Source organism: Condylura cristata, unplaced genomic scaffold (assembly GCF_000260355.1).
Source record: "Condylura cristata isolate star-nosed mole 26May11 unplaced genomic scaffold, ConCri1.0 scaffold00002, whole genome shotgun sequence".
Taxonomy (NCBI): domain Eukaryota; kingdom Metazoa; phylum Chordata; class Mammalia; order Eulipotyphla; family Talpidae; genus Condylura; species Condylura cristata.
In genome coordinates this window covers 54112683-54138642 of record NW_004567103.1, presented here as the reverse complement: position 1 = coordinate 54138642, position 25960 = coordinate 54112683, and the positions used below count along the sequence as shown (strand labels likewise).

General features: G+C 39.2%; 1 protein-coding gene across 4 annotated transcripts in view; it reads right to left on the bottom strand.

Moving 5' to 3' along the window:
* Positions 1-25960, bottom strand: part of ITGB6 (integrin, beta 6) — a 105616-nt gene that overhangs the window by 26687 nt on the left and 52969 nt on the right. For all 4 annotated transcript variants that reach the window (XM_012728619.1, XM_012728622.1, XM_012728627.1 and 1 more), the window contains 4 exons: positions 24892-25053; positions 21872-21967; positions 5359-5448; positions 197-331 (listed from right to left, as the gene is read on the bottom strand). In XM_012728619.1, coding sequence (XP_012584073.1) covers positions 197-331; positions 5359-5448; positions 21872-21967; positions 24892-25053 — 483 coding nt within the window. The remainder of the gene's footprint in view (positions 1-196; positions 332-5358; positions 5449-21871; positions 21968-24891; positions 25054-25960) is intronic.

Sequence of the window (25960 nt, the reverse complement as noted above, 5' to 3'; positions counted from 1 at the left end):
TTGCTTCCATCCACCAGAATCCCTGGGAAGAAACAAAGCTGCATGGGGGGATCAGTTTTGTCAGAAGCATTTATTAGGGAGTCTTTGAAAATCATTTTTGAAATTCTTGAAAGGAAAATTCTAGGTTCAGGACCATCAGGTAAATTCTGATTTATCTGAATATATTTTTCAGATGCTCTACTGGCTATCTACTTACTGTGTCTCCCACCTTCATGTGAGAGCATTTCTTTTGGTGTGGGAAGAGGGTCCCGTTGTTACAGATAGCGGTGAATGACAGGTTGAGTCCTTCTGTATCTCCTAATACTTCCAGCTCTACCTCAGACCGAAGTTCCTTCAGTTGAGACATAAAGATTTAAATAAAACCACAAAGAAATAGTAAAAAAAAAAAATCTGTGAATCATGTCATGAAAATATAAATGAATACCACTACATCAGATCTAAAAAAAAATTCACCATATCAAGCAGAAAAGTGAGTACACACATACAGATACACACACACACACTTGAAACAATCTAAAGTACCATCGATTGTAAAAATGCTATTTCTGGCAATTAAACTATGAAAAATACTGCACATTGTCCTGTGCAACACAAATCAATATTGCCAGTCTATCACTGCTTTGAATATTGTTTTATCCATTCTGAGGGATTGGATAAATTCCAGTTTTGAGTTGCGCTGCTTTGCATATAAAAGGCTGTTCTTTTATTTGTATTTCAATAACAAAATACAACAATAACTTCCTTCACTTATGTGTATGTCTTATTATTTCTTTGGTCTGCCAAGGCAGCTGGTTGTTGCTTTGAAGGGAAAATATAGACTTGCAGTCCTCCAACAATGGATATTTGCTTCACTGATACTGAATTTATTTCCTGCCACTTTGTTTTGGTACATCGCAGTATGTACAATAACTTTTCATTTCAATATTGATTTATGGTGTAAACTTTTTGAAGATATTTTGAAATGTCAATTAAACTCAACACATAGTACCAACAGTGTACATAATGAACTGAAATGAAAATTATGTTCTTAGTTACAGCCATGTTCATACACATGCAGGCATTGAAAACTATCAAGCTAGTAGCAACTGGGAGACTGTTATAAAAGGGAAACTAATTTTAGATATGATAAAATACGGGAGAAAACTGACTTCAGATCATCAGTGAAGTTTATCAAGTACCTACTGAACATGTAGTGTAGAATCAAGTCTCAGGTAATGAGTATAAGGCTATATTTCTGCCCTCAGCATGATTTTCATTGAAAAAAACCAAGGTGGAACTAAGTAAAATAGTTAATGGTACATTGGTATTGTATGTTAATACAGATGAGTTTGGAACAGCTCAGAAGAGGGTGGTCAGTGAAGGTTGAAGACTGGTTCTTAAGCCCATGTGGAATTTAGGGGTGTGTGTGTGTGTGTGTGTGTGTGTGTAGGAGGTGGGGGAGGTGGGGACAGGGGTGGTTTAGGGCAGGGAGGGAAAGGAGTTGTGGATGAGAAGTTCAGGGACCAGAGGAGAGAGAGCACAGGGCTGTCAGGGGCATGGAACAGAGACAAGTGGGGCTGAGACCAAGCCTGCAATTCTGTCCTGGAAGGCCACAGACAAAAAAAGCCCCAAGCTTCTAGTTAAGATCTTGTGCTTTGTGAAATGATTCCTGAAGTTTTGAAGCAACATCCCACTCCACTGGAAATATAGCTGTTTGGAAGATGCTTGCAGGACCTCTACTGGAGGTAGAAGCCATGAGTCAAGAAAGCAGGGAAGCTGTGGCATATCCCCAGTCTGATTTCGTGAGAGTCAGGAAATTGGGGTGGCTTATCTATGTGATGGTGTAGAATGAAGGGAGGAAGGGTAGTTCTAAGGTGGGCTAGGGCAAAGGGAAGAGACAGTCAAGGTTTTCAGGAAGAAGCATATCAAGGAGGAATGACAAGATTGCTGTTTGGGGAAAGCTGGTTTTATTCAGCTATTTTGTTCCTGTTCATTGTTCTCTTACCAAATGAAAGTCTATTTGGGGGGACAAAACCATAATTAAAAAGTATAAAAGAAACTTATAAAATAATTGAATTAAATATAAATTAAATACATCCAAAAGGAGTTGAGTCCATGTACTTTTTTATTGCTGGCATTTTAAAAGTATATTCAGCTTCAAATTATCCTTCAGTATAATTTTAATTGCATAAGATAGCTCTGTCCTCCAAATTCTGTCTCTAACAGTACCTTTTAAGTTGTTCTTTTTGCCTGCTAATCGCTCCCCCTCTTTTTAAAAAATCTCTGATAATATCTTCCTTCAACAGATGGACACAGGTTGACTTCTGATTATATGGTCTTCATCAGAGATTGAACGGTCATGTCTCATTCCTAAGGATTATTCCCATCATGTCTTAAGATTTCAAATTCTGCCAAGTTAGAATTTGTCTCATTTCTAATAGCTATATAATATATTTATACAGAAAATATTTGAGGGCCTACCATGTCCCAGATGCTGCTCTAGGTGCTTGGGAAACAAACCAAAAAACCCCACTAAAATAGCGGATTTCTTATAATTTATATTCTGGGGTTGGAAAACAAAGATATTTTAAAAAATTCTGTAGCGTGCTGGTAGGTGTGAATGCTGTAGAAGAAAGTTAGGGTGGGATAACGAACATTATGGGAATGTGTGCTAAGGAGTATAGGCTGCAGTTTTTAAAGTTATCAAAGTAGGGTCACAAAGAAGGTAACATTTCTAGGAAGTGAGGAGAAATTAGTCATGCAGGTGTGTATCAAGGGTATTTCAGGAGAAGGGCACAGTAACTGCCAAGGTCCCAAGCAGGAGCTTTTCTGGTTGTTCTGGAAATAGAATTGCAAGGAGACCAGGGTTTCTGTACTGGAGCAGGGTAAAAAGAAGTAACAGGAAGCTAACTCAAAGGGTAGTGGTAGGTGGAGGGGAACTGTCTAGTGGTTTTCCAGTAGTTTATTAGCAGGAATTTGCGTTCTGCTTTGTGCAATATGAGAAAACACTTAGGGTTATCTACAGAAGAGTGATATGAAGTGACAATGTTTTAGTTGTTCTGTTGAAAATAAAATGTAGGAAATGAAAGATGGAAATAGGACAAGACATTTAGGAAAGGACAAGAACAGTTCCTACCAGGAGGGAGTACAGGGAGTGAAGAAGGAATACAATGGAGGGAGAGACCAAAATGATTTTAGAAGTGGTATTCCAGAAACTGAGAGGCCAATGAATGGAAAAGGTGACCTGTATTGACATAATAAAATGTGTACATAATATATGCACATATGAACATATATATATATAGTGTATTGCAAACACATGTGCATACATGTGTGTATAGGCGCATCTGATTTTTTAACATCAATATGGATCGCAATATAAAATACTGAGCTCAAGTTCATAGCTACTAAATATAAACAAATTGCCTGCCTTTGCCCACAAATCAGAAGCATTTTGTTTTCTCTCAATATATACTTTCCCTTTCTCTTCTCATAAATTGTAAAGAAATCCAGTCTGCAGATCCCTATATTTAAAGTCCTTTTAGAATTTAAAAATTAAAAAATAAATGAGACCTATTTAAAAATAACCAAAAAAAATATTTTGAATGCGTTCCAAGATATATATCACCTACTTCTCGCAGTGAACCATGAATTTCCAAAACAAGATTGTTTTGTATCTAGACATTTCTTTGTATCTCTGAGACAGTAAAATAAGGACACAAGATTCAATTCAAATGTTGCCTCAGTTTCAACTGCTCTAAGTTATGCGAGTGATTCAGGACCATAAAATGAGTCATGACTGACAGCAAGCTGTGGCATGGATCTGACAGTTCAGGCAGGAGGGGAAATACTTTTGACAGTTCATTGTTTACTAATTTGATGAATTCCTTTCATGGTAGTGGCCGGACACTTGAGAGTGCTGGGGTAAAGAAAACTGAAATACTCTAGAAAAGTTCTAATTCCATGAAGGATTGCTATGTGCTTTTATTTCATTTCACACATTAAAACTTTAATTACTGCATGAGAGGGAGGAAGGTTTTTATAGTGTTTTGTTGACAAGCTTCCTGTCTGGAAGAATTTCAAGCATGAGCTAATGTGGTGATTAATTTTTGATGTGAATTAAGAAAACTGAAGTTTCTGAGGATGAATGGGAGAAAAAAACCCTTTTATAATTTTAATGGACATATCTGTATTTAATCTCTAAGGAAGTTTTTGAGAAGCAATACTTTGTTTCCCCCCTTACGGGGAGTTTCAAATTAGTGGGGTGACATCAGCATCATTTCAAAATACATGGACCTCCCTTGTCTTAACATCCTAAAATATCTGAGAACAATCTGGACACACCTATTTTTTAAAAATCTTCCCAAATGACTCTGAAATATCACTTATTTAAGGAACACTGGCTCAGTATATGTTAAATATTGGCATAAAGTACATTTGGATCAATAAGTTGCAATCAGAAACCTCAAAATTAGGATGCTATTCATTTGTTGTTATGTAATTGCTGATCGGGGCAAATATTTGCAGCTTTACCAATTTATAAAAATTGCTTTGTTCATTCCTGTCCTAGGTTAGAACTTCATCTTCTATGTGGTGTGTGTGTGTGTGTGTGTGTGTGTGTGTGTGTGTGTGTTGGGGGTGGGAGGTTGTGCACCTGTATGCAAGTATGTCCTATAAGTAAAAGCCAAAAGGAGGAGTTGATATTTAGGAACTGAAATAAAAGGATTGGTAACTAACCATCCACTACTCATATAATGAGTTCTCAAACGGGAACAAAGAAAAAGAATGTAGCAACCTTATGGGGATATATTTTATTTTAAAGAAGCAAGTCTTTCCTCAGGTAATAACTTACAAAATCAAGGCAGAAATGTATATATATGCATATATTTGTGTGTGTGTATTTGTCTATAAAAACAATGGGAAATTCCTCTGGCTCTCAAAGGTGGCAAAGTGGTGTGTTCTGGGTACTTTTGGTGTTTTGTACTAGATTTATGATGTGGTCTCATTAAGCCACAAAGCTCTGTTCCTCATTGGCATTTTAAACTTAGTTTTTTTTTTTTAGGGAGAGAAGAGGGGAGCTTAATTGTATGACTCATGGAATATTTTCTGATAGAATTAAAATTTTGCAAGTGACAGCTCTGTGGTTGGTTGTTATCAAAACAATCTCCACATTCTGATTAGGCTTATGTTGTTTTCCACCTTCTGCCCAACCTTTCAGGAAAACTAGCTGCAAATGAAGTGAGCAGAATTTAAATTTTGGTGTCATTAATGCAGATATTTTCTTTAGATATACATTCTGTTCCAATAAATGGGAGTGCATTTACCTAAAACATCTTAGTTTTTGAATATCAAAAAAAAATGCAAAAAAAAAAATCCTACTTCATAAGCAGAGATGATCAGCTGGAGAATGTTTCCAGAATCCTTCTGAAGTAGCCCCACTGTAGCTCCAGGAATGAGTCTGGCATAGTTCTGCAAACAAAGCAAAAAAATCCATCTTTGTAATTAGAAAGTTAAGTGTGGGGTTCAGCCTACTAGCTGAGGTGGCTTCCATTTAACTGGGAAAACAGACTTCTGATAATAAATAGGCATTCTCTTGAAACTTCAGTCCTTCCCCTTGTACTCAAGTATTGGCCAGAACTGTCATTGGGGAAATCTAGTGTCTGTGGCTGCCCTAGTTGACAGCTGTGATTTACTTAATAGGGGAATCAAGTCAATAATAAAATGATGAGGATGATAATGCTTATAGAATGTTTTCTGGTGATGGGGCATCCTTTGTCCAAAATACTCAGCACATACTACCAGAAAATTTATTTTTATTATTATTATTGTTATCATTTTTTTTTTTTTTGTAAGATGTGGAGCAAGGTTTGGCATACAGGCTGGTCACCGTGACCAGCTTGTTCTATGAGTCATTCAATTCAGGTTCTTAACTGGCAGTTACTTGGTGGTGAATTGTTTGGAGGCTTGGTGTTCACTCCCACATTGCCAGGAGCACACTCCAGGAGTTCCAGCACATTGTTAGGGTTCACTGGAGTTGCCACCCATCATGACTAAGTCAGGGATAACCTTGCTCTGTATTGTCAGCATTCTCTACCTGTATTGCTTCTCCTGAGATATCCTTCCCACCTGAGTCAATTTAAAATATTGGTTCCTCAATACTCCAGTTTTGGAGCAGAGTCTGGAAAGATGATATTGCAAAGAAGGGAATTTTTCTAGATTAAAATTATCCTTCCTTTAAATTGAATATTTCTAAACTTTATTATCAAACAGAAAGTTGCTTAAGAAGACAAGGATATGCCCTGTACACTTTAAAAAAGACTTTCAAGTATACTATGACTTCTTTCTTGTAGAAATAGTAGAGCCAAACATATCAATATAGTAACTATAAGTTCTGTACCATCAAAGGCTTCTAAGAATCATAGAGATCACACCCATGTCCAGTAGGCCAAACTGCTATGTTTTTCTGTGATTTATAATAAGAATACAAATTTGGTCACAGTCACAGTTTCTGGCACTGAGTTCCTAAAACCCTTAGGATCCCCTGAGGTGAGAGATAAAGGTATGCCTTATTATGTTAATAGATAATTTTGGGGCTCCAGCTGAGGAAGCTGGTTGCCAGGAGTCTCAACCAGGTGATTGGAGGGTTGGAATTTTCAGTAAGGGAGAGGGTCTGGAGATTGGATCATTCAGCAATGTCTAATGTTTGAGTCAATCATGCCAATATCATGAAGCCTCCATAAAAACCTAAAAGAACAGTGTTTGGTGTACACATGAGGATTTGGGGAGAATGACATTGATCACACAGAGGATGGCATGTTCCCTGAGGGCTTTGAAGCTCTGCATACTTACCCTTACCTTTGTGCTATGCACCTCTTCGATCTGGCTATTTCTAACTTACAGCCTTATAATAAACTGATGATTTAGTAAGTAAAATGTTCTCTGTGTTCTGTTAGCTGCTCCAGCAAATTAATGGGCCCCCATAGAAGGGATCTGATTTATATCCAGCTGATCAGAAGTATAGCTAAGAGGTAACCTAGACTATCTTTTGAAATCCAAGGAGTTGGGCCATTGGAAACTCTGATGATAACTTGGACTTGGGGCTGGTGTCTTAAGTGGAACGTAATGGAACCCTTAACTTGTGAGATCTGACACTATCCCTAGTTAGAAAATGTCAGAATTTAATTTAGTTTTCAGATACCCTGATGGTACTCAAACTTGTTGTGGGGAGGTCTCCTTCCCAGGCACTCTCTCCCCCATCTGCAGTGTAAACTAGGCCAGGAGCCCAAATGATTTTGCTGCTTATATTTGTTTTTAAATAGTTTCTATCTTGTGAAGCTGTAAGATACCACTTGCCTAACAATTTACTCATTTATTCATTTACTGTTGCTTTCAACATCAATTAAATAGGCTTAATATGCTATGCTACATCAAGAGATGATCACTGCTTTTGTCAGCTGTGGTTTCTAAGTTGCTGTGTGTTATGAAATCAGATGACTGAATTTATTAAAATTGCACATAGAAAAGAGTAAACAAGCTTTGAGTGAAGGATTGAGGGCACCTCCTGTAGTTCAAACATAATATTCATTTTTATCCCAAAGAAGATTTAAGTAGCTTCTAAAAACACACAAAACTAAATTAGAATGAATAATTAACATGAATTATCACTGTGATATTAAGTAAATAAATGAAGACAGGTAACTAAGGAGAGGAATAAATGAAGTGAGAGCGCTAAGAGTCCTAAGCACTTGCTAGGTGCCAGGGTTAAAGTTCAAGTCCTTTTTAGCTTTTCTGTGGAAAAATGGGTTTTGGCTTTAATTTGTGGGTTTTGTAATGTTCTGCTTATTTGAGTTCTGATGATTGTATTTAAGTTTGAAGTTGATGGAAATCTGAACTGTTGAAAGAGTCAGTTGTCCTGCCTTGACACTTGAGTTTTATTACTGATGGAGAGGTGGGCAATAGTCCAGGTAATGATCCCCCCTTACTCTATGAGCTGGGGGCCTCCCTCTGTTTCCCTTAGTCAGGTAGAACTTGTCAAATACAAGGAAGACCCCGGTTCATAGACTTACCTTTTCAAATAAACACATGTCAAAAGAGCCATGAAGCATGAGACCTGTGGTTAACAGCGAATACCTAAATAGGAACTTGAACTGCACTCAAGTGGAGCTGGAATGTGTGTAAATTTGACTGGTCCCAGAGGAGAAGTCAGAGGAAACCTTTAGAACTTGGCAAAGAAAGATTTAGATCCTTTTGAAAAAGAATTTCAAGGCTCTTAGCATTGCACCAAACAGCTATCTTTGGAAAATGTCCTGGTTTCCTTTATGTGGAAGGGTACTGGGTATTTTACAAAGGCACTATTAGTTCAAGTAGCTTCCAGATTTTGGGTTCATTCTCAGTTAAAGCCAAACCCACCTACTTCCTAGAGTATAATTATGATCCTGCATGTGATTTGGCCTTTAGCTGTTAGGACAAGCACTTAAACATTAATCACATTTACTGATTGCACTGGAGCAAGTGTGTAAAGGAGTTGCACAGCCAGAAGCTGTACCTAGTGTTAACTCTGTTGTGTACAGGAAAACAATTTCTGAATACTAATTCCCCCCAAAACACTGTAACGAAGTAAAAACACAGACAAGTTGACTTCCTTGTCAAACACTGTAAAACACTACACTTTAAATCTTGGAGTATTATGATTACTGTAAATAGCATGTAAGAATGCCTTTCTTTCATGAAAGCCCAAAGTGCCAGTATAAATCGTCCTGATTAAACATATTTAATGTCAGGAAGAGGCTGGTTTTTTCCTGACGGAATGCGTTGCATTCAGCATAGTGACTAAAAGATGACTCTTGGATATTAGAAATGGTGAGCTTTGAAAACACCATGTTACGTGAGCTGATTAGAAATGCAAACACCTATTTGTGGGCTTGAATTTCATGGGTTGGAATTCCCTCTACCTGACCATGGATTAGTCTAATTATGGGTATTTTCCCTTCTGCACAAGACCACCCAGAAGTTTCTGAGGTTTCTTTTCTCATATTTTCAAGATTAGTCTTTTCTGATTGCCTTAATTTTCTTAAATTCCTTCACTTTAAAGCCCGACTTATTTGTGTACTCTGTTCCCAGTTCAACAAATTGCATCTACTTCCTGGAAATTTACTCTTTAAGGACAGCATGTGAAAGGTGATGGGGGTCATTTAGAGACCAGTCATCACAAGGGTCAGAGAAAAGCTCCTGACTTCACACCTGTATCCTCTGGGCTCCTCTCAGAGAATGTGTCCAAGTTCAGTGCATCTTAATGTCTGCAGAAACCAGCTGTCAGGTGGGCACTCCTGCCTGGCTGAATGCAAAGGAAGCTGTAGACACATCACTGCTGCGCCAGTCAGCTGTGGGCAGGCAGTTGGCTGGTTTCCTCTTCAGAGAGACTCAGGCTGAGGACCCTGGCTGATTTTCAGCTGCTTTTGGTGCTCACTGCCATCCTTCCCTTAGAAGCGATCACTTCTGATGTAGCCTTTCCCCTGCATTTCCTGGCTGTTGAAATCTTTAGTTTCAGAGCTTGGCTGTGTTCTGAAATATGGTTTGGTATCGATATGTCCTTGTTGGCCATCTTGATGTGCTCTCTGCCTTAGATGGTGACTACTCACCCCTAGGTCTCACTCCTGTGACATTTCTGTAGTCTCAGACTCATTAGCCGCCCTTCACAGAGCACTCTCCTCCATGCCCCTCAGCAGAGGGTGGGAGCCAGAAGTTGGCATCACATATCTGCTGGCAGCATTTTAATAAAGGACTTGTAAAAGCAAGTATTTTGAGCACCTTACTGTTTGTGTATAGGCTTAATTCTTTCGGTGAAGCTTCACTCATATCAAGAGATTTTATGTCCAGGGCCGTTTCCTTTTCAGTTCTACTATTCACCAACATTAATGCTTCTGATCTTAAACCATACTTAACTAAAAGTGTTTTTGCTAAAATATATTAGCCAAAAGGTTCGCCTATGTAGATTCAGAACTTGTGATGTTATAGTGTTTTTTTCACAAGCATTTCCTCTGATACCTCAAAACATTTTCTGTCATTATCTTTCAGTTGGTGGGTCCTTTTGGCACATTCATATCCACCTCTCTCTCCCTCTTATGCGCTCTCACACTCTTTGTTTTAGGAACTTAACGGCAGTGTAATTTCAGTACAGGCACAGAGTACAAGTAACTAGTCCAATGAGTATTTAAAACATAAGTGTGCCTAGTCCCAAGATCATAAAAGAGGGCCCAACCAGCCCCCCTGGGGCCCTCCCTTCAACTGGAGCCCAGCCATTATTCTGCCTCTAAAAGTATAATCAGCATTTGAACTTTTATCACTAACCTTTGGGGTACCAAAACATCTGACTGACGTAGGACTTCAAAATATTACTCTTAAGAGACAAAGTTAATAAATAGGACTTAAAAAAATTCTTTTGAAAAAGAAATCCTAACTTTGAATGAAAGGAACCATTGAGTGGGAGAAAATATCTGTAAAGCGTTCAGCTGACGCAGTACTAGGACATCTAAACACTTCCTACACATCAACAAGGAAATGATACCTTGATAAAAAGTGGATGTATAAGTGGCAAACGAGCATGTGAATGTTCAACATTGTTAATCATTAGAGAAATATAAACATAACTGAGATGTCAGCAAGGACCCACTAGAATGCCTACAATGTAAAGAACTGATGATGTCCCACCTACTTGAAGCAAAAGTCAAATTACCTTGGAAAATCATCGGGAAGCAGCTAACACTGAACATGATTCCTAGGTCATGCCTAGGAATATCCATCCAGCAGAAAGCGACCTACAGTGTGACTGTTCTGAATGGAGCAAATGCATATAGTCATTCATTCTTGTCAAGATGATTCTGGGTAATAAAATGTCACCTAATGGCAGAAAGTGCAGGTAATTCTTAGAATCTCAGATCTTTCAGGAATTGGCCACAGGAGTAAGTAGTTCTACCTGGCTTCTCTAGCTGGGATAGGATCCAAGGAGAGATACACTGGTTGGGCCCTCTTTCACTCTCACTTTATCCACCCCCCTCTTTTTTTTTTTTTTTAAATAAAAAGATTTACTTATGCATAAAGAACTAGGGTACAGGCTAGAGGTGCAGAGACAGTGAAAGGATTCACCAGAGACAGAGCGGGGAGCAGAACAGACAGATTGATGAAGTACACTGCTGAGGGGAGCAGTAGGCGAGACAGGAGAGGTCTGCAGTGCCATGTGAGTCACCTCTGGGCTGGGGATCAAAATCCACTGGCGTCTGTGACTAGCTTGTAGTGTTGTGCTTTAACCCACTGCACCACCAGGGAGGGCCCTTACCCTGTTTCTTTTGGCATCTCTCCCCTTCCTCCAGAGCTTGTTCCAGTACCAAACCCTCAAGGGCTGCAGTTACCAATTCCAGAAAGCTCACAATAGGATGGAAAAGGGCCTGAGGCCTCCTACCCCACCCAGTACTTACTGCCTTTCAGAACCTGTATCCTGAGGTACCCACAGCAACTGGGATGGCCTTTGTGGGCACTCTGGGACAGGTTCAAAGAAGTAGTGGGAATGCCAGAAAAAGGGCAAATGTACCAAACTTACTTCCTACCATCATCTGGGAAAGTATACCTAGGGCTAACATTACTCCCCACCAGTGCCATCTCTCAATTTTCAGACTATTTGGAGATCATTATTATCCTTGTTTTACTACCAAGATACTGAAGCCCAGAAAAATTAGCTAACTGGCTTGAGTCATCTAGCCAGGAGGTGAGCTGGATTCACTCTCTCTGTGCTCTGGCCTAGGGCCAGGTCTCTTGACCAGGCCGCTGGCACCAGGTACCCTGCCGTGGTTTCCTGGCTGGCCAAGCCACTGAGGTGCATGAGAAGGGTTAATTGGAGGTGCTAATTCTACCTTGTCCTAGAATACTGAAACTTAGTGGGGTGGCTTAATATGATGGAAATGTATTGTCTCATAGATCTAGAGACAGAAGATGAGAGCCAAGTTTCGCTATGCTTCCTTTGAAGACTGCAGGGGAGAATTTATCCTCTCCTCTTGCTATAGTCAGTGATGGCCAACAAGCCTTGGTTGTAACTGCATCACCCCAACTCTGCCTCCACCGTTATATGGTGTTTTCCTCACCTTTCTGTCTCTGTGTCTCTTTGTACAAAGACATCATCATACTCCAGTGTGACCTCATCTTAATTACAAGTGCAAGCCCCTTTTCCAAACAAGGTCACTGCCTATGGTATTTGGTTTGTGTGATATAGCACCTTACCATAATCAAACTCATGACATTCTGATAGGATTCTTTGATTTCTTTAGCCTTTAAATCCTTAGTTATAGCAGAAGTGAGTCCCTTACTTGGTCAAAGAGCTAATATGGGAAAAACAGGCCATGACTCCAAAGCTCTCTCCACCCCACCGGTCCCCTTCTGCTTATGTCAGGAACTGGTACAGAAGCCAACAGCTATTGAGAGGGTGAGAGTCTCATTAGCGAGTTAAAATCATAATGCCTTGTATTTTTGTGTATGGGTGTGGAGGACTTAGGATGCTTTCCTATCCAAAGCAAAAGGAGAAGATAAAGGGTTGTGGCTGAATCACTTTCAAACTGAAAGGTTCCATCTGGAAAGAAATATAGGAAGTAGCAAAACCATAAAGGCAAAAACATTTTTTTTCCTGGGGGACTGTATTGTGCTATTTGTCTGGTCAAAGGAAAACAGCTCTTTGCTAGTGGATCCTTGCTTTTGTTGAGCTAGTTGCTGTTTCCAGAGCTAGGGGCAACTGGGTTTGCTGAAATATGTTCTCCTTGTGAAGGCAATCAGAAGGCTTTCTTCCCGTGAGGTCTTTCATTCGTGTGGGGTTTTTATTCCACTGGTTCTCACGTTCATTATTTATCGGTAAATGCAGGGCGCCCAGTATTATGCAAAAGTTTATCCCCAGGCTCCACTGTGTTACTAGGACACCCAAGATTCCAAAAGGAATATGTAATTGTTTCTGGCATAAGGTATCTAAATGTCTGTCTCTAGGTTGCAGGATATCTGCTTTGCCTTCAGGCTTTCAATTGTCAGCATTCCACAGTCAGGCAGGCAGCGATGGGAGTGTGCTAATTAGATCAGGTGCTTGATCTTGAAGTCTGCAGCCGCCAATGACTAGGTAGTCAGCTTTGGAACTTTTGAGCACTACCTGTCTTTCTCTCAGTCTGCCCTGGAATGTAATTATCTTGTCAGCTAAGAAGCTGTAGCACACAGCGGAACGAGTTGCTCAGCAGCGGTAACAGAGTGATAAGGGAAGACGAATGGACCCATGGTGCATGACTGTTCTGAGACAAACAAATGCAACAGAGAGGCACTGGAGAATGAAGACTTAGAGAACAAAGAGGCTACATTGAGTATTTGTTACTGAGGATACTTCAGATCTTTTCTTAATAAGATTACCCCGCCTTTTGAGAGGGATTGCAGACTTTTGCTGGTGAACGCAAGTCCCAGAGCCTTAGAAAGCTGTTTTAAAATGGGAAGCGATGTTGGATTCAGTAGCAGCCTGTGTGCTTTGCAGACCAAATGGCAGGTAATAAAACTTGGAAGGATGACTGATAGGAACACAATGAAGAGGGCCAGGAAATAGAAAGCAGTTGTATGTACGAGGACTGCTAAAGAGGGATGGCCCTCAGAGTGTGCTGGGTGGACCAGCAGCAGCAGCACCTGGGAGCCTGTGAGAGGTGCAGAATATTCTGTCAGGCCACAGCCCAGACTTCCTGAGTCAGTCTGCATTTTAACTAGCTCCTACCACCACAACCTCATACCAGGGGAGCTTTAAAGGAAAGACTGAGCCCTGGGTCTCAGCCTCAGGGACTCTGATTCACAGATGGGGTAGGGCCTTAGGCAGTGAGGTTTTTTTGAAAGCTCCCACAGTGATTTTAATGAGCACCAAGGTTTAAGACAGCCAATATAAAATGGTCCGCTCAGGAAGGACCGTGGCAATTTAGAAAATAAAAGTGTTATGTTTCTAAACCTGTACAGACATAATCCCTAAAGGGTCCGTGGCTTGCTAATCACCTGTGACATCTCTTCCATGCTTAATAACAAATGTGATGTTTTTGAATGCCTGCTGCCCATGAAATACTGCCATGACCACTTCCCTTCGTCTTCAAGACTGAGGGGTCTGATGTGAGCCTGCCTCTTCTCCATTCCCAGGATCCCAGCTTACATCAGGCTGACTTACCATTTTTCAGTTTCTCAAAAATACTGAGCAGAGTCTTCTACTACCTCAGGCCCTTTGCACATGCTTTCTCTAGAAAAACTCCACTATCTTCAAACTCCTGTTGAAGTGAGAGCTCACTCTATCCTCTTCTATTATTCTCTATTGCTATATACTGTCCTTTTTCAGTTTTTAGCAAAATTTCCAGAATTTTTCGTGTGTCAACTATTGCATGTAATAGACTTACACTAAAGAAGTACTTATTTGAAATTCAAATCCAGCCAGACATCCTGCGTTTTTATGTGGTAAATATGACAACCCAAATGAAAAAAATGCATGCCAGCCCCTGAGTGAATGAACGAAGGTTCCCAGATGGTTCAAGCTCAAAAGTTTTTTGTTTACTTTTTGAAAATTAATACTGAAGAGGCAAAAAGGTAATTGAACTATGTGATAAGATCAGCTCCTATGTAGCATATATCAGGCTTTTCCAGGTAACTGGGCACAAAACTAAAATATGTAACATTCCCAAACTCTTCTCATGGCCAAGAGCTGCCCATGAGAAGCCTCCATGCTATGTGGAGCTGGTTAAAAGCCCTGTCACCCTGTGGAGAATGTGGCTGCAGTTACTCTTCTGCCCACGCTGGGGGAGTGTCCTTAGCAGAGCTGTGATTTGGACCACCCTCACAGGCCTGGATGAGTTAAACAGGCCTCAGGGCGTCTGAGTTAAACAGGACTCCTGTACCTGGAGGGGCTCAGAGTACACTCAGAAGAGCACTTCATGGCTCCTAGGACTCCGGTATGTAGAGGAGCCTTTGAAGAAACAGCGTTTGTTTAGATATGAGAGTCCTCACAAGCAGGTACTTTCAGGAATAAGAAATGACACTAGAAATAATTTGCTGGTGTTTTTACAGTTATTACATAAACATGTATGGAAATGTGGGTAAAATATATAGTCATTGTGGGTGTTGTGGGAGTGTTCATGAGACGACCAAGTTTGCTTCTAGTTTAAAGCAAACACCTGGAAATATGGGAACCACAGATTCAGAATTTTGTAGAATGACTTTAATTCCATCTGCAGCTTCCCCCCCCCCCCAATAAGAGCTATTACTTGGCATATAACTGCAACTTAAATTTTCGGGCCTTTAGAAGATCACACATATCTAAATTCATTGAACAAATTTGAACATACTTAATACATACAGTGTGATGCCAATTATGTTAAACTATGTAAATGCATGCAAGAAAAAATGTTCTAAAATGTCAAGAATGGTTAGCTATGTCTGAGTGGAGAGCTGATGAGTGATTTTTATGTTCTTTGAACTTTCCTGCTTCCCCATTTTTTTTCAAATAATATGATAAATTACTTTGATCATCCCATTTTATATTTTAACTTTTTTTGGTGTTTTGTTTGGCCACCAGCCCATGTTGTTGGTAGGCGGGCAACTCCTACAACTGCTTAGGGGCAAGCTACTTAGGGATTCCAAGGAGAGATGAAGATGCCATTTCCCTGTGACCCTGACTTTACTTCTAGAAATGCATCCTAAATAAAACATGTACAGGATTTGAATAGCTGCAGCATTGCGGGGCTGCACAACTGGGAGTGATCTCAGTTGCAGAATGAAAGAACACATGACAGTACACACATTTCATCTAACATGCGCAGCAGTGGGAGAGAATAAATTAGGGCTGTGCCTGTCTCCACCACCCATGCTGTCAAAGTATTAAGTTCCATTGACCTTAAACATGGTTAAGAGATGATGTTTTCTATATTTTACTACAACTGAAGCATAGAATCCCAAAATACAATATTGAGTCAGAAACCAACTTATGGAAAAAAAAATGTATACATTATGAATTTAAACTTGTAAGCTAAAATCACAATTATTTATGGATATACAAATTTTTAATGTTACCAAAAAAACATAGGACAAGGTTCAGAATATGGTTCATTTCTGTAGAAGGAAGGTAGAAGGTGAGCCAGAATTGGGGAGTTAGGCATTAGCAGGCAACTACTTCTGGGAGGTTTTATGGCTTAAGAAGATTTGAAGCAAATATGTTGACAAAATATTAACACTTAAGAAAAACATGCAGTTAGCATGTGGGCTTTCGTTATAGTAATTTACTTTGCTACATACTTGAACTCTGTCATCATGGAAACCGATGGCCTTGGCCAGACCTTGGGCCCCTTTCCCCCTTTGGTTGGGACTATAAGTGGTGAAGTCATTACTGCAATGGAGACTAATTGCAATGGAGCTGCATTGTCAATGTTTTAATTCTGCGGCTGTGTGGCCTGCTCTTACCACTCAGAGCTTTACCCAAGGGCAGAATCCAAATACCCCTTTTTTCAAGTATACATATTTTTTAAATTGTTCATTTACCTAAATTAATAGCAATAGCAAAGGATGCTCGAACAACTGTTTATTGATCTTGAAGAACTCTGCCATTTATAGGGAATTCACCTAGTGACTTACTTCCAGATAAAACCACGGGGCTGGTCTGCTCTATCCTTTTTTCCTTATGCTTTTTCTGCTCGATGTCTTTCAAGCTGGTTACTTTATTTAAAAGGCTTCTTCTGGTGGTCTAAGGTTAGGGCTTGGCATGCTTTTCCACCAAAGTAGCCCAGGAGCCCAATGGCAACTTAACCCTGGGGTTGGCATTCACATGCAAGTTGCATTGTTGATTTTTTTTTTTTTTTGGTGGTGGGGGGAGGTTTAACAATCATAAAAATTTTATGGCAACCAAATAAGCTCCCAGTAAACCTTCCCTATTATTGTCATAGTCATAGATGTGTATGTCTTTCTCAGTTTCCAACACAATAAATGAAAGGCTTAGGAAGACTGACAAAGACAGAATCAAAGATAGATTTATGACTGACATTTTGTGGTCCCTTCTAACAAAAGTGGTGAACAGAAAAGATTAGAAATTTTGACAGATATAAAAACTTTGTCCCCTCAGTAAAACTCGATAAGTATCTTTCTGGCACCTCTAAGATGTCCTTATCCTGTACTTTAGGTAATTATTGGTTTAAAAGTCTTGTTTTGCCAATTCTTGAGGAGGCCACAGTGTCTTACCCCTATATTCACAAATCCTGCACTTACTCATGAAATTCTTAGTGAATGAATAAATACATGCTTATGCATCCAGTAGCATATTGGTTCTAACAATGTGCTAGACATAATGGGTGCTGTGTAATTCTGGAAATATTGAGGCCTTCTATTGCAGTAATCCCATTTTATATTTCTACATGGTTTGATGTAGTAGAATTTCTCCTTAAAGTCTTACTTTAAAACTGTTTCTTCTTTTCCCCCATGTGTATTCATTTCTGAATTGAGTCTTTGAGTTCTTTAGAAGAAAAGTATTATGTGAAACCTAACGGGTAACTACTAGTGACTTTACATGGTTGAGATTTATTAGTCTGGAAAAGACTTCCAGTAATTTTGCCCAGGTAATCAGAGGACAAGAATGTTATTTCCAAATCTCCTGCATCTGAGAAGTGTTTTTGCTAATGAGGACAATGTAGGTGGCAGTTGTTTCTGCTCAGTCTTTATCCCCATATACCACCAATGAAGAAGAAATCCAAATGCTTTTCCATTAGGCATGGATTAGGAACAATTTATTCAATTATAATCCACAAATTGAAATTTTTTCCTTGATGATTTTATTTTTACTAAACTCACGAATTTGCAATACTCCATTATAGGGTGAGATTATAGTTTAAATAACAACTTTTTAGACCATGCCCTAAATTTAGTTATTTTACAGCTTAACTATATCTTATCTGTTGGAAGGACATTGGAATTCATGGTGATTTTTTTCCCCTCCAGGCTCAGAGTCTGCGACTGCTAAAACTAGTGGGGCAAGGTGGGAAGGAGAGGCAGCTGGTCCAGTGCTTTCTTTTGGGGGGGGGGGGCGGCGGCGGGGAAGAGGCCAGAGAGGCCAGAGATAAAGGCATTTTCACCAGACCAGAATTGTTTTGGTCTTTCAACAGTGACCATTATAAAACAGAAACAAAATAAGACAAGTAATGATAGCAAGAGGGATCAATTTTTGTTGAAATTTTATCTCCCTCCCTAACTTTTCTGCCTCCTTTTGAGTCTTTTAAATTTTGGTGTAAATGTTGCAGTGCAAAGCTGAAAAGAGGAAAGAAAGGCCAAAATAAAAACTGGGGTTATTCTGTAAAATGGAAACCTATGTATGATAATTTTCACAGGGTGCACAAGAGCAACATGGTGTATTGTAGCTACCTCTCGTGCTTGATTTTAGGTTTAATGAACGTCAAGTGTGTTTTACTTTCCTAGCCTAGTAAGAAGGCTCTGGAACTTCTAAAAGGTCTGATCTAAGGTCGATGCAGAATGCTCCTTTCCTTTCTGGTGCCATCTGTAGAAAAAGTGGAAAGGTGGAGGAGGGACAGCCAAGGCTGCCAATGAAGGCAGAGGGGGTCAGGCACCCCACTTCCCCTGCTCTGGGCACAGGTTCCCGCAACCTTTATCATATAAAACTCAAGTTTATATTTAGAAATTTGATCCAATTTGGGAATAGATGAGGTGGTTCCATTGCAGTTGTTTTATGTCACAAATATTTCATTCCATAAATATTCACTGAGCTTCTACTATCTAATAATGAACTGGCATAACAGAAAGATGAGCAAGACCCACCAGTCCCCTCTAAGCTTTGATGATGGGGGCAGGGGTGGCTTTTCACCTCCAGAGAAAAGGGCCCTTTGGTGATAAAAGAGCCTGCTTGGGCTTCCTGTCCCTGTGTTTTACACACACCAGCCTGTCCTAATAATCATAGAGGTTAGTGATTAAACTGGAAGCATTTCATTTCTAAGTGCTCTATTTCAACATTACATCATAACTACCAAGTCATCTAATAATTATTGTTATTAACTTCACAAAGCTTACTCAGCCAGATGTAGACATTCTGAAAAGCTTACAAATAATCCCAGGAGATTAATAATATGATTTGACAGTGTGGTAAAGAACACTAATTTAATTGCTTTTTATCTCTATATCTCCTTAGGATGGAAAGACTAGTCAAATTAAACAGTTGGGATTTAGTAGCCTGATACTATCTTAATGTAAATTAACAAACACTTGGAAACAACAGAGGATATAAAAAAATTTTTTTGAGCTTGGGTAATTTGAATCCTGATTCAAAATGGTACTTAGACTGAGCAGCAGGTAGTATATTACATTCTATTATCTATCATTATCTTTTGAACCCTGTAATTGGACAAACAGGAAACTATAATAATAAGTTTGTTTAAAATCATCTGTTTGAAGTCTTGGGTGCACATTGCAGCCATATTGAATGGCAGACAAGCTGTTTATTTTTTCTATCTTTGTTCATCTGCTACCACAAAGTATAGCAACATGTCATACATGGGACTCTACAGCATCTTAGCAAAATTACTGAAAAAAATCATGATTTCTCCCCCCTGCCTTCCATTCCATAAATGGGCACCATGAAGCTTACTTGCAATGAGGGGGCCACCGCTGAACCCTCCCATCCCTGCCAGCACTGGATGCACACAATTATGCTGAAGCCAGAACTGGGATAAAGCACTTGCCTTCTGGAATTTTCATTAGATCCCACTGCTTACTTGCTTGATTTCTCCTATCACAGCTTTTATTTTTCAATAATTATTTGGCAGTTATATTCTTTTTGTCATGGCCTTCAAAAGTTGAGGTTGTATAACATACCCACATAGGGTATCTTCTAAGATTTCAGTGGCAAAGCAATATAAGCCATTATAGGTCTGTTTTCAGGGTTCATTATCAATAAAGCAAAATATCAGCATTTTCATACCTGTTAAGGCTTCAAGGAAGTGCAGTGTTGCTATTATTATCTTTAGACCAGACAGCCTCCTGCCTCCACCAAAGCAGATGGAATGATGAATCCATCAAAATGAAAAAAAGACTGAATGGATCAGAGTCATAGAGTGGGATGCTGACTAGGTTCACTGCATGGCTACCTGAAAATGCCTCCTTGAATTTAGCAGAGCCTGGTTGGTAAATACCATAGACCATGGCAGAACATAAATTCGCCTCATAATGAGATTAGTAGACAGGCAAAGTAAATGTCCTGCTGTTACATTAGAGGTAGACTCTAATCTGGCATTTTCCTTGGAAATCATTTCCTTTGCAACTGGCGATCCATGGATGCAACTAACTTAAATGCAACAGATTTTGGTTTGCTCTATCATTAGTTTTCATCTTCTTCTCTCTTTAATAGTGGTTTTGAGGAGACATATAAATGAGTCATAAGTCTTAAAGACTATTTCCAATGTGATCTAGGGACCTCTCTATATTCTGATCGTCAATTGTGTTTCCTAGACTTCGCTTGTAAGAAAAGTTGTGTGCAACTCCCTTCCTTGCTTTTAAGCATGGAGCTCTGCTTGGAGGGGGTTTTGTGACCACCATGGTCCTTTCACTCCAGCCTTCAGGATCAAAGGCAGATAGACTTACTATTGTACTTAGGGTTTTTTTTTTTTTTTTTTTTTTTGATCCATGCTGCAACTCTACTACTTAAAATCACTGGAAATAAGTATCACATACTAAAGAGCCTTAAGAAAATGCCCAGATCAGGTGAACTCGCATGGTCTCTGAGTAGAACAAAGGCTGCAAGTATGTTGTTTGATTGCAAGGGACTGCCTTGGTTTTCAGCAGAAGGCACTCTCACCTGGAGTACAATGCCCTCTTCTCATTAAAAATGCAAGATAGGATTTCCTCCTAGATCCTTTTCTACAGAACTTGATGCAAGTTCATGGGCTTCACTGGCCTTAGCCATGAGTGACATTTAATCAAAGCTTTCTGTGAAACCTCAGAGTTTTCCGAAACCTATAATGTCACCAAGGCAGTTAAGAGGTCTTTTGAAAAGGAATGGGAGATCAGACTCCGAATATGGGGGTATTTGAAACCTGTGCGTGGGAAGCACAGACAATTTAATGTACACCTATTTCCTCTACATTTTTTAGGGCCTGGGCTTCTTACTTCTGTGAAACTGCATTAGCAGTAGATCCTTTGCTAGTACCCCAAATTATGGCATTTCATCATAGTGTTTTTCTCGTGCTGGCAAGAAATCGAGGAACTCTTTGGCATTTGCATTTGATTTTTATGGTTTATACAGTGGTTCATGAACAGTATTTCATCTATACCAACTACAGTTTATTTCTATAGTTGGTGCTTCTATCCAAAAACTTGAACTACATATCTAGCTACTTGAAAAGAGATGTTATTTTTTGACCCAATTTAACAAGTTTTCTTTCCACTTTCCACTTAATATCCTTCTGTCTATACTTATATATTTTTATGCATCTAATTTGTAAATGTTAAAGAATTTAAAGTTAATTCTGCTTCCTCTCTCATAATTTTCTCTGCTGCCTGTTAATGTTTGCCTCATCAGATGAAATAGTTCAGGGAAAGTAAGACTAGTTTTCCATTAGATACGTGGTCCCACATTTAAAGGCACCATTTTCATTTCCACAACTCTTCCTTGCTGTACTATATCAGTCTCCCCACTCCCATTGCACCTCCATCTTTGTAATCTAGATTGGGAACAGTAAGTGAATCCATTGTTCCAAATATCCCACATAGTTGGTGTGTGTTAATAATTATCTAACTGATATGTTAAACTCAGAGTTAATGTTGAAGTTTCCTATTGAATAATTGCCCTGAAGGAATTTCCCGAATTATGTTTGCTTACCTCATACAAATGAACTTGCTCTTGGGTTACAGCAAAGATCAGTAACACATTATTTTGCACCAATTTATCAATGAGTTGTCCAATTGTTGGATATTCCTAAAATTAACATATAGATTATTAGCATCTTAACAAAAGTCCAGGACAAAGGAATGTTTATTTCAAAGAGCAGTACTCAGTTTGGCACTTAGCTCATAGGCATGGTTGTGACTATCATTCTAAGTAAACAAATATACAATTAGCATTACCCACTTAATTGGTTTAATAATTATTTCCTAAATCTTGTAAGTACAATTAATTCCTAAGAGTTCCTGTCAAGGCAGTGAATTATATTCCCTTGTCTCTAAGGAAATCACTTGAAATTTACTTAAAGACTTAGAATGAGCATGTTTCCAAGGGAAAAGACACATTTCTTCTCCTTCTAAGTGCCAGTTGCCAGCAGGTTGAACTTAGAGGGAATGTTAGATTTCAGGGAGGGGCTGGTAGGCTGTGACAGATGTGACTGTCATGGCCCTGAAACTCTTACTGGAATTGGAGGAAGCAGTGAGGGCGCAGGTGGGACATCCTGCTGAGGGAGGAGACTGATGGCTCAAATGTGTCTAACCTGACACATTAGTGCACCATTTCTTGAATTTAGTCTGACTGCTTTTTCAATGTCACTTATGGATTTTATGGGATCCTGCAGTATTTTCACAGGACAGTTGAAAACAGTATTCCTTTGTTTCATTCATTCATTCATTCATTCTATGAATACTTTGAAAAATAACAAAGTCATTAATTACCATATTTGAGGAAGGACTATACTTTCCAAGACTAGAAAACATGGAGCAAACTTGCCTATTGTTTGACCCCAAATGTGGATGTTACACAGAGTAGAAACTCAAATGAGGAAATAGCCTGCACACAATTAAACTAAAAAATTATTGATTAAACTGAAGTCAGCTGAAGTGGAGGAACACTGACAAGTAAGCCTTCCTACCCACTAATGTGTTGTGTTCATATATTCTCAGCACCTCTGGAGTATTTTTGCCTAAGGTCTTTTGGCACAAGATTCGAGTTGAGAAAAAAGTATAGTTTTGCATAAAATACTCCAGTAAATGATCCTATTGCAAACTTTGTTGTGTACATGCTTTCCATGTAATTTGTGCTTATTAGTAGATACTAGTAGAATCCAGGTAATAGAACTCTTCCTGAGTTTGACTTTTTCGATCTCCACTTTTCAACTACCCAAACATGAAGCATCCTTATGCTTTAAGAGTGAATTTCTCAGTGCTGGCCCCTCCTTATCTCTATACATTCTTAACCTTTCAACTGCTGTGTGTATGTAGTCAGGATGACACCAGGAAACCCTTCACAGGTGGATTTTTATTTGATCCAGAGCTGTTGATTTAAATTCCCTATGTGTAAGCTTTCTCAAGACCAGGGACCTATTATTCTGTGGCTCTCAGAGCTAGCCCCAGTGTTGCACATAGAAGTGTTCAAAGAATCCTCATGTTATGCTGCACACAGGCATGGAATTTTACGTAGCTTTTGGGCATTTGTAGCAATTCATTCAGCAAGAACGAATTGAGCATTTATTTGATGAAGTCATATCATGGAACAGGCAGTGCTTCTATGATCCTGCTTTTTCTGATTTATCGATTAATGGGACATCTTAATAGTTGGAAAAAAGAAAAAAAGTAATGAAAGGATCCATTTTTCAGTTCTTTACCCATTGTTGGCTGGAAGATAAAAAATGTCTATCCTCATTGATATTATAATGTGAGGATTCTTATTTAATTAATAAGTATTTCACATATGATTCTTATGTGAAAAGATTATGTGACTAAATATTATATAAGTTTAGGGAATATTATTAATCAAAGTTAGGGGAAATTTAGGAATGGTTGCAGGTAATTCATGAACCAACTATATATATATATAATTTTTGTTTTTTTAATTGCCAGCTTCTATCAAGCATTCACAGACACAAACTGAAAACTTTTTTCCAGTCTGGTATTAGAATACTGGTGGTTCTCTCTCTCATACTTACATTTCTATAATATTGTCATTTTGTGAAGTAAATTCTCTGTACCACATTTTTCCAATTGTTAAGTGGGATAATTTGATTTCCCCAGTTGCTGCTCCTAAGTCCCATTCTGTTTTACACTTTAGTCAGCGCTCACTCTTCTGGGCACTGTACTATCAGGAAATGGAGATAATAAGCGGTCCTGAGAGACAGACAGAGCAACACATTTCCATACGGTGACGGGGAAGAAGAGATGGGTTCTCCATGTATGAGAGCAAGAAAGACATGACTTTTTAGCGGTCCAGCAGAGGTCCAAAAGGGCCCTCTGGGAGCACCGTGATTAGACTGAGTTTTAAAGAGATCATGAAGGATTTCTCGGCAGCCTGGAAAAGAACAACATGAGTGCAAGCCTGGCAGCCTTCTGGTCTGTAGACAGTTAAATCCTTAGGGTTCTGGTGAAGATCAAATGACATATGTGTGGAGAGTTCTGAAAATTTTGCCTTATTTATAAAAGTTGTCTTTGAAAGCCACTGGCATTTTTCTTTTATGTCAAAAAGTCAATTGTTAATAAGCATGAACTAAGCAATACCTGACTAGTTGCTTTCCATAGAGCCCTGTGATCTATGAACGCATGGCATAATTTAGGGGACATGGCTCTGGGAATATCACTCACAGTGATTCCTAGAAGACTGCTGTTGTGGTCTGAGAGTCTCTTTCTAGAACAGAATAAGCCGACTCCGCTACTTTGTGCTAACTGTGGGCTCTCTGAAAAATTGGAGAAGCTCAAGGATCATTGTGTCACAAAGGCCAAACTTCTAATGTATGCCCGCCCCCCCTTGCTCCCATGCTCCTGTGGGAACCTCTAAGAGTGACAAAGACAGCGTGAGTTGTTAATATAAAATCAGAAAACATGTACTGCTTTCTCCATGTATGGGTTATTCTGTGTGTTACAGCAACTGTGCTTGCATTCAACCCCTGGTAGCCCTAAAAACTGTGTAAACTGCAGGTTACGCACCAAGACCGTTGACATGGAGTATTCATTCTTGCTGTCCAAGTGGCAGAGTCCATCATTAGGAATGACAATGCCTGCCAGCTTGCTGTCCATGCCAAAGTGGGAATCGGCATCACTCACGAAGACTAGGAGATGGAGGGAGTCATTCCGCCAGCCAATTTTTTCCTGTAGTGGGAAAGAAACATTTGGGTTGTATTGGCTAGAGGGAAGCTTTTGTTAAGAATGGGTCAATCATGATTGGACAGATTCTGACTGTAAAAGATACTTATTTGAAACTTTTCTTCCTGTGTTGTAAGGTGACAATATTAATGCATTGAAAACATGACATTTGCTTTATCCTAGATTAACATTTCAGGTGATTTATGTTTCAAAAAAATCTAACCCATCCCAGTAAGTCAGTTTCTGGTTAGTTTTGACTTTCAGATAGTTAATTTTATTGTCCATCTTTTAATTCATTAGGGGAGAACGTTTCCAAGCTGAAGCAAAACTAGTGAGAGTGTAACACAAAACAGACTCATGCCTGTTACATTAGCATGTCACCCAATGTTTAGGCATTATTTCACTATTGTAAATATAATACAAGGATAAGAATTTCTTATCAAAGTGTGACCCCAAGTTACTGTTAATTAGAATGGGCCATTGTTTGTTTCTTAGCAGAACTCTACCCTTTAATGTTAATCTGTAATGAGTGAGACAAAACCTTCTCACTGCATCATTCCTCTTTAACCTTCTCCTTTTAATTTTATGGTTCTTCCCCTTTCAGTGAGCTCAATCTTATTTCCATAAAAGGCTGTCATTTGGGGCAGGGGAGACAGAGGGCATGTGTGTGATTGTCCAGGCAGAATATTGTTTTTGTATAGTGGAGACAGTGTGGTATCAGATGGATATTTGGCAGATTCAAAACAGTAAATACCTAAGTATATGTAGAGTTTTATACTGATGTGTGGCCTTTTTGACTTGTTCATTAACTTCTGCCTTTCATTTTTTTTTCATCATGGAAATTCAAAGGTTAATTTTAACCTGTTCACCTGTTCTCCACTCTGTCTCTTGGGAATCCTCTTACCACCTCCCC